This window comes from Rosa chinensis, chromosome 2, assembly GCF_002994745.2.
Source record: "Rosa chinensis cultivar Old Blush chromosome 2, RchiOBHm-V2, whole genome shotgun sequence".
Lineage (NCBI taxonomy): Eukaryota > Viridiplantae > Streptophyta > Magnoliopsida > Rosales > Rosaceae > Rosa > Rosa chinensis.
This window is the reverse complement of record NC_037089.1, coordinates 44,140,473-44,148,606: the sequence shown is the minus strand read 5'-3', so window position 1 is coordinate 44,148,606 and position 8,134 is coordinate 44,140,473. Positions and strand designations below refer to the sequence as shown.

General features: G+C 38.5%; 2 protein-coding genes across 2 annotated transcripts; one reads left to right on the top strand and one right to left on the bottom strand.

Moving 5' to 3' along the window:
• Positions 1-366: 366 nt before the first annotated feature.
• On the top strand, positions 367-3,871 carry LOC112185629 (DNA-directed RNA polymerases I and III subunit RPAC2). The gene is made up of 4 exons (XM_024323892.2): positions 367-497; positions 1,570-1,687; positions 1,974-2,050; positions 3,534-3,871. Exons 2-4 carry the CDS (start codon positions 1,587-1,589, stop codon positions 3,677-3,679), a joined length of 324 nt encoding a protein of 107 aa, XP_024179660.1. The 5' UTR covers positions 367-497; positions 1,570-1,586; the 3' UTR covers positions 3,680-3,871.
• A 641-nt stretch (positions 3,872-4,512) lies between these two features.
• Positions 4,513-7,900, bottom strand: LOC112185870 (basic leucine zipper 34). Its single transcript, XM_024324189.2, has 4 exons — positions 6,928-7,900; positions 6,568-6,658; positions 6,353-6,479; positions 4,513-5,370 (listed from the first exon to the last, which is right to left on the bottom strand). Exons 1-4 carry the CDS (start codon positions 7,533-7,535, stop codon positions 5,189-5,191), a joined length of 1,008 nt encoding a protein of 335 aa, XP_024179957.1. The 5' UTR covers positions 7,536-7,900; the 3' UTR covers positions 4,513-5,188.
• Positions 7,901-8,134: the final 234 nt, after the last annotated feature.

The window sequence follows — 8,134 nt, the reverse complement described above, 5'->3', positions numbered from 1 at the left end:
CTTGACCTCGAGGAGAGCAAACACTAACAGAGCTCCGGCGTCGTCTAAGAGAGACCGGTGTTGTGAGGCGAGCTCGAGGGCGTTCTTGGCGCAGACGACGACGTCTTGCTCTGAGATAGAAACGAACTCAGTCTAGGACCTGATCCAGACTTGGATTCGAACTCCGGCTGCCGCTCCAGCATTACTCCCGTTCCGCTCCTACTGGAGGAAGGATTCCCTCACCGATTCTGAAGTGCTTCGACGAATATGAACCAACCTTGATATGTGGGGCCTAGGCCTTGATGGCTTACACGTTGAAGAAGACACCACCAACCAAAACGACATGTCCTCAATTGCACTAAAAACGACATGTCGTGATCAAGGGAGCTCCAGTTTAAAAACCAGGAAACAAAAACGCAGAGGAATCCCAAGCCCTTCTTCGCACTCCTCCCGCGTCAAGTTTCGAGTCTTCATCGCCTGGAGTAATACCTCTCAGTCTCTCACCGTCCCACGATTCAGTAAGCCCTCCTCTTTCTCTCTCTGTATTCTCTCTCTCTCTCTCTCTCTCTCTATATATATATATATATATATTATTGTATTGTATTGGATTCAGGTTGATTGATTCGGAATTGGTTGCGGTTCATCATGTAATTTCTGTCTAATTACTCCCTCACCGAAACGAATCTGATTTTAAATTGGAGATTTTTTGCGACAGAATTCATGGATGCGCACTAGACCTCTTAAACCCTAAACCATTAGTAATTTTTTTTTTTTTGGGTTCTTTCAACTAATGAAATACTCAATCTCTATAATCTCCTTGGCTGATGGTTTTGGATTGAACTAGTTTTCACCTGACTCGAACTCGACAAGACATGTGCAAAATTAGAACCGGGTCTATCGATTTTCGTTTGCCATTGATTTAGGATGCAGATGAACTTATCTACAACAAATGTTAACAGCTGTTGCCTTTTGGATCCATGCCTAAAATGTTCCGAGTTGCCTTATATAGTTTTGTGAGCTTTTCGTCCTTAAACGGAACGCTCACTGTAGTTTGATACCAGACTAAGTTATTGCAGTTTAGGCTACAAATTCAAACTTCATGGGGCGAACCCTGCCCTCACTCGTAAATCCTGTCTTGTGTTTTGCCTGCAATCTTGAGACACAAACACCACCAACAGCCTCATATCTGACCTCCTCAACATTTTGTCATTGAACTCCAAAACTTTCAGCCTATACCTTATCACACTGGGCCGCTTCACGTCTAAGATTGTAAGCTATTACTGTTTCTTTGTTTGCTCTTTGGAACCCAAACCTCCTAATCAGTAGTTTCTGTATTATTTTAAATGCCAAAACAGATTGCAATACCTTGCATCTACTACTTAAATAGAAATCTCTTTAGAGGTTAAAATTGAGTAATGGTTAATAGTTCGGTAGAGTTCAATGCAGACGGAGAATTCATAGTTCCTGACACAATAACATAAAACGATCAAAATGTAGGATCCCAGATGTTGGTACATAATATTATCATTTGATATAGTAAATTAGTAATTGGGATTTCTTTGTTTGTTTTTTTTTTTCTTTCTTTTGCAGGCAAGTTCTGTGAAGAAATGGAACTTGGGACACTTTCTGATCCCAGCCAATCCACATTCTCTTTGGTTGATGAGGACCACACATTTGCAAATGCTATCAGATTTACTTTGAATCAGGAGTAAGTACTTTCTAATTAGTTTTATTAATTTATAATAACATACGGCTCAGATATTTACAAATTATACCGTTGCTCTAGATCTTAGTTGTCTAAGCATGAAATCATATTGGGAGTTGTTATTTTCTGTGGCGAAGCACTCTTACTTATGTAGGGTTTATTAGATAGGATTAACTAACTGCTTGAGAAATGATGACGTGGTAAAAGTAGAGTAGTGGTGGAGGTAATAAAGGAAGAACTATACTATATGCTTAATGTCATTCTCAGAAGCTTTAATATTATCTTGCAGTCCAAGGACGAAATTCTGTGGGTACAGCATTCCTCATCCATCAGATAACCGGGTTAATATTAGAATCCAGACTACAGGTGTGTATATACATGTGTATTTTATTTGCCTTGAGTGACACACACACACACAAACACACACACACACACACACACATAAAGGATTATCAGATATCAATATTTTAATGATTTTGTTCCATCATGTGAGCTTTTGGGATTGTTTTTGATTCTTACTTTCAGCCTTTAAGAGATAAATCTGGTAGAAATGGTTGTGTGCCAACGGTTTTTACTTACATTATCATTGGTCAACAATAATTTTTATTCAGTTGATTGTGTTTCCAAGCACCAGTTGTGCATATGAATTGCCCAATCATATATGTGAATTAGAACCAAGTTGTGGGTCTGAAGACTCTGATTGAGTTTCATTACAGAAAGAGCTGCTTCATGAGTGCGCTATAGAAAGATGGGATTTTATTAGTGCTTATTTTTCCCCCCTCCTTTAACTAAATATCTTCTCATATATAATCATGGATATTTGGAGGAATTAAAAGTTCTAGATGGGTGGGGTGAGTTGCAGCTCGAAGATACAGAGCACATATCCCCACATTGACTGATAGATTTCCTGCACCTTTCCCACATCGTTTTTAAGAAAAAATGTAATGCATCGAAAGGTTACTGCTCTGGTAGGCAGTCAAATACTACCCTAGATTATTTCTGTGCCTTTGTCTTTCAGGTCAATCAGTTATGTAACTTAAAATTGCCTGCTTCATCAGTTATGTAATTTGTTTTTCCAGTTTTAGGTTGGAATTAAGTTGTTTTTCCAGTTGTATTCATTGATTTGTATTTGTTTTCGACTTTTGCCACTGCCAGTTTTGGAATATATGAAAATATTAATGCTCTGTAACCTCTGTTGTGCTCTGCTACTCTGCTAGTTTTGAATAGAATGAAAATATGTATTGTGCTCTCACTGCTCAGTGCTCTGGCAGCTCTCCCAGTTTTGGATGGTATGAAAATATGTATATGTTCATTTAATATATTGTGCTTTGTTGTCCATATGTTGTGCTAATGTGCTCTGTTTGTTGTTCTTAGTTTTTAAATATATTAATCATTCATTCAATTGTTACTTTGTTGGTCCATGATTCCATGGATATTGTGTGCGTTGTTGTCCATATGCTGTGCTAATGTGCTCTGTTTGTTGTTCTTAGTTTTTAAATATATTAATCATTTATTCATTCAATTGTTACTTTGTTGGTCTATGATTGTATGGATACTGCATTCTATCATTGTATGGATACTGCATTGTTGAAGATTTTATCCATATTTTAAGTATTTTTCCTATTTTTAAATATTATAATTTATATTTATATAATTATATGTTACAAAAAAATTAAAAAAATTAAAAAAAAAAAAACCGCCTAGTCCCCGCCTAGGCCCCTGGGCGCTAGTCCCCGAGCCTCCACCCGACTAGCGCCTAGCGTTTTTTAGAACCTTGGTTACTCAACATATTGTTATGAATTGTAATTCTGAATTTAGTCTTAAACTGGCCATTTCACGAATTTTACAGGTGATCCAGCGAAAGATGTATTCAAAGATGCATGTCAGGATCTCATGGTGATGTGCCAGCATGTGAGCAACACTTTTGACAAGGCTGTGGTTGATTTCAAAATGAGCAAGTCTGTGAATGGCATGGATATTGAATCAAATAGTTAAATTGCTCATGTGAGATTCTTGTTTATCTGTTTACTTTTGATCACAAATGTAGCTTACGGTGGATGCATAATATGAACTTACTGGTTTGATTATCAGCTTCATGTATCTGTGTTGGCGGTTGGAGTGAAATTATTTCAGTTACTTGGTTATGCTGATGGAAAAAGACAATTAGGTTTTTCCTCTCTTTTGCTAGACTTGATTTTTCAGTACAAGATTGATATAACATTTTGCTTCATATATTCTACTAGCAATAAAATTGATTGTTTAAAAATGAGCAGAGCTTTCCTAACTAACCATTGGCATTTCAAATTAATTGTGTTTCAACTTTTAAAATCCCCTACTAACCAACCATTAGTATATGACTGATAATTTCAACCGTCTTTGTACATCATTTTCATTTGCTTTACTTTCTGGTTCACTCTACACTACAAGTTATTTCATTCCTTTTCACAATTCACAGAGATATTACTCAAGTGACTGGTAATGGAATACCAAGATCTCTTTGGGTGAAATCCAAAGCGAGGTGCAGTTCGCCACTTCGCCCTGTCAATCCTCCAGGGCCCAGATAACTCGATTTTCTCCCATGAACTATTTGGGTCAAGGGATTAGTTTGGATGAGATAAGGGGTGTAATCCAAAAAAAGATTCATAAGTGGTTGTTAATGGAGGTGAAGTTACCAAATTTAATCTGACATGAAAGGCTAACTAAGGAAAAACCCTTACTTTGTTGTAATCCCTCTACTTACCAGGAAAGGCTTCTTAACGACTCAAGTATGTTACTATCAATCTTTATGATGATAGATTCAAATCTGTTAGTTGTATTTGTTCAATCACTAGCTAAAACTCTAATTAGTAATATATAAAATCAAGTTAACTACAACAAAGAAATACACTGAAAATTGTACAACAAATCTGTCCAAGTAAGAACTCAGACAACCCTTACTTTTGTTCGTCCCAACACTACACTTTGCCTTCCAACATCACCACTTGGTTTTTTTGTTGGTCTTGCAACACCTAGTTGAAGATCCAGAAACAAAATAGAATTGATGCCAATAGGAAAGTACCATCACAAAACCCCAACACTGTCAAGTCTGCTTTCCTTTCCTTTTCTTAAAGCCGAGAGCTGCACATGTTCTTTGCTGCATTCCAATCATTCATCATCTCAGTGGTCCCTTCCTTTAAGCTCTAAAGCTCAGCACATCACGTGACTCCACATTTTAGCACCAGAAGTAACCCAGAATACTGTGACTTCTTCCTAGCTAGCGAGCTCAAAGACATCTTATAAAAATGACCCAACACAATAATACTAATGGGTCAGATTTGTATGTTAAACACACTTGGGTGTTTGACAAAATGAATTCAGTTTCCCCAAACTATTAGACCTGTTGGTTGCATTTGCATATATGCACCTCAAATAATAACATTGGCTAATTAAAAGCATCGAAAATGATGGTTTAATTGCCATATGAGACTCTTACTAAATAAAAATACCCACGTACTCGAGAGAAAATCAGGAAGAAACATTGAGAAGTTGTTCTTTCTGATCAGCAGCAGCAGCATCAGGATGTTGAGCAGTTATGGTGTCCGAGTTTGGTGATTGTTCAATGTTGTTGTTGTTCATCTTCTTGAGATTCTGTTGGTGATACACTTGCCTCAGTCTCTCTATTTCCCTCTTCAGTGCTTCTTGATGAGCTGCATTCATATTGTCACAAACAATTAGTATAAAGGTCATAAACTATGGTCCATAATGTCTACAACTTGTGACTTGTGATAACACCAAACCCCACATTATTAAAATGTGCACATGTGCACTACACATGTATACACATGCCCAACCTTGAGTCAGTTAAACTACTTTATCTCTAATGACTTCTCTTGCCTCCTAAAGTTCTTCAGAGATCATGTATATTCATTGGACTCACCTACCCACTCCTAAAACTAGAGGACTTCATTTTCAGAATAGAACAATTGTCACTACTTTATTAGAACACATGGGCGAAGTGGTGAAACAGATAGATTTTTATAGGAAGCCGCTTGTCTAACTTTCAGTTTCAATTTCGAAGAGTAAATTTTTGTTCACTCGACTCAAAAGATGACAAAACTGAAAGTGAGAATAACATTACTCTACATGTATCCTTAAAAACTTATATAGATTAATGAGTGGTCACGTCAATTACAGATGGGTATAGTTCCTCTCGCATTACTCATATTTTCACTTTGTTGCTATTGATTCTCTAGATAATTACAATGGCCATTCAATAGTGAAGAAATATCTAGAATTCTAGATTGCAATAACTAGAGTGGAGGAACTGCATGAACATATATACGCATATTCTACTTAATCTTCTTCCTACTCTTAGCATGCATATGATGGCCTTCTGAGGATGCTTTGTTCTCTGCATTGATTGTCGGTGAATGAAATAAGTCTCTACACCTACTCCAAAGTAGATCTTTCTAGTTTCACGGTGTTAGTAATACACACATACACCCTTTTATGGGTTGCAGCAAGCTCTTTTTAATATTTTGCTAAGATGTTGAAGAATTTGGTAGGGGCTGAACTGAATTGATTGGCAATTATGTGTTTTCAACTAAAGTACTTAAATCATTCAATCAAAAAGCAGTAAAGAAAATGCAAGCTTCACATATTGGCAAAAGAAAAGGAAAGAAGAATTACCATCTTTGAAAATCTTATCCTGAGCCAATGCTGCAATTCTTTGTTTGAGAGCACTGTTGTCTACATTTAGAAGCAACCGTTGGTGATCTAGAAACGCAACTCGCGGTGACAGCACTGAAACTTCGGCCTTCATTTTGAAATCAATGAGTTAGTAGTGATGAACTTCAAAGTCAATTACAGATCGAAGACCAAATTAATTCACATAATTAACATACCTGTAGAGAGGTAACACTGCGTTCCAGCTCTGAAATGTATTGCAGCTTCCTCACCCGTGATCTTTGTGCAGATTGTCTGTTTGCCAAGATTCTAATGCAAACACAAAACATATGTGATTCAGAATCAACCAAACTAATCCTATTTAATCAATTTCCTGCTGCAATTCCGGTTAAGAATTCACGGTAAAAAACAAAAAAAACAAACAAAAAACAAAAAACTACAGTAACTAAGCACAATTAATGTATCATGTTAAATCTCAAGACATGTCACATTCTCTTCAATAAAATGTTGGTAGATGTCCTAATTTTTCAAAGTTTCCTGGGTTAATGTAAAAAAACATGCATGAATTATGAACTGACCTCTTCACCCTTTTTGGGTCAATTTTTCTGTCGCCGGTTGTGTTTTTTGATGCATTGCGATCCCCATTCTGGGTTTGTTGTGCCTCCAATTTGCATTCGCTCTCCGCCTCTTCAGATTCATGCTTCAGCTCGCGCTTCTTCTTGTCACCATCATCAAGCTGCTGCTGCTGCTGGTGTTCATCGTCGTCGTTAATGCTGTTGTGATCCGACGGCGTCGAAGGGTTCGAGCACGACCCGGTGGGGCCGGCAGCGGCTGCGGCGGCGATTTCATCGGTGGTAAACATGGACATGAACTGCTCATCGTCAAACCTATCGAACTCATGAACATGGTGACTGTTGTTGTTGTTGTTGGGCTCCGGGGGTGCTCCAGAGGCGCGGCATTCGTGCTGCATTGGCGCCTCGAGAAATGTGATGGAGTCGCTGACGGATCTCCGGTGAGATCCCCGCCTGGCTGACGAGAAGTCGAGGAACTCGTCGACCCAACAAGGGTTTTGGGAGGCGGCATTGCCGTTGTTGCCGCCGGTGGGTGCAAAACACGACATCTTTTGGTGGCTGAAGTCCGGCCAACTTGGGGTCATGTTTGGAACCTTTGGGGGTAACTGTGCCATGATGATGATGATATACCAAATGTCAACCCAACTAGCCAGCAGAGACAAAAACCACGATCAAACTCGGAATGCTAAAACGAAAGAGAGAATGAAGGAGACTTGGGGAAGACCAAAGTGGAAGCACCCCCAAAGAAAGAAAAGAGAGCGTCTTATATAATGCACCCAGAAACTCAAAAGGTTAAACTCAATAAGCCAACAATGATTGTTGACTTGGTTTTTTTTCTTCTTTTTTTTTGGTTCTAAACTGGGAATAGTGAAAGAAAAAGAAAAATCCTAACAAATACTAAGGCAGCTGCAATATGAATGATATTCTGCAAGTATGTAAGAGCTTTGGGCAAAGTGGTGTCTCACATGGGGGGAGGGACGGGGGAGATTGGACAGCTATCTCCAGCTGGAAGGAGGTTGGAGCTCAACGGTATTACTGGAAAGTCGCCAGTACTAACTCCATGGAATCAGCTACCACGTGCCTGTGTGACCGTCTCATTAGGACGACACCCTTATAATAATAGGGATAGATACTCCCTCATTATCTTCACATCCCAAAGGAACATTCCTATGCATGTACCGTCGGTTAAATCGCTACATACGGATTTTTACTA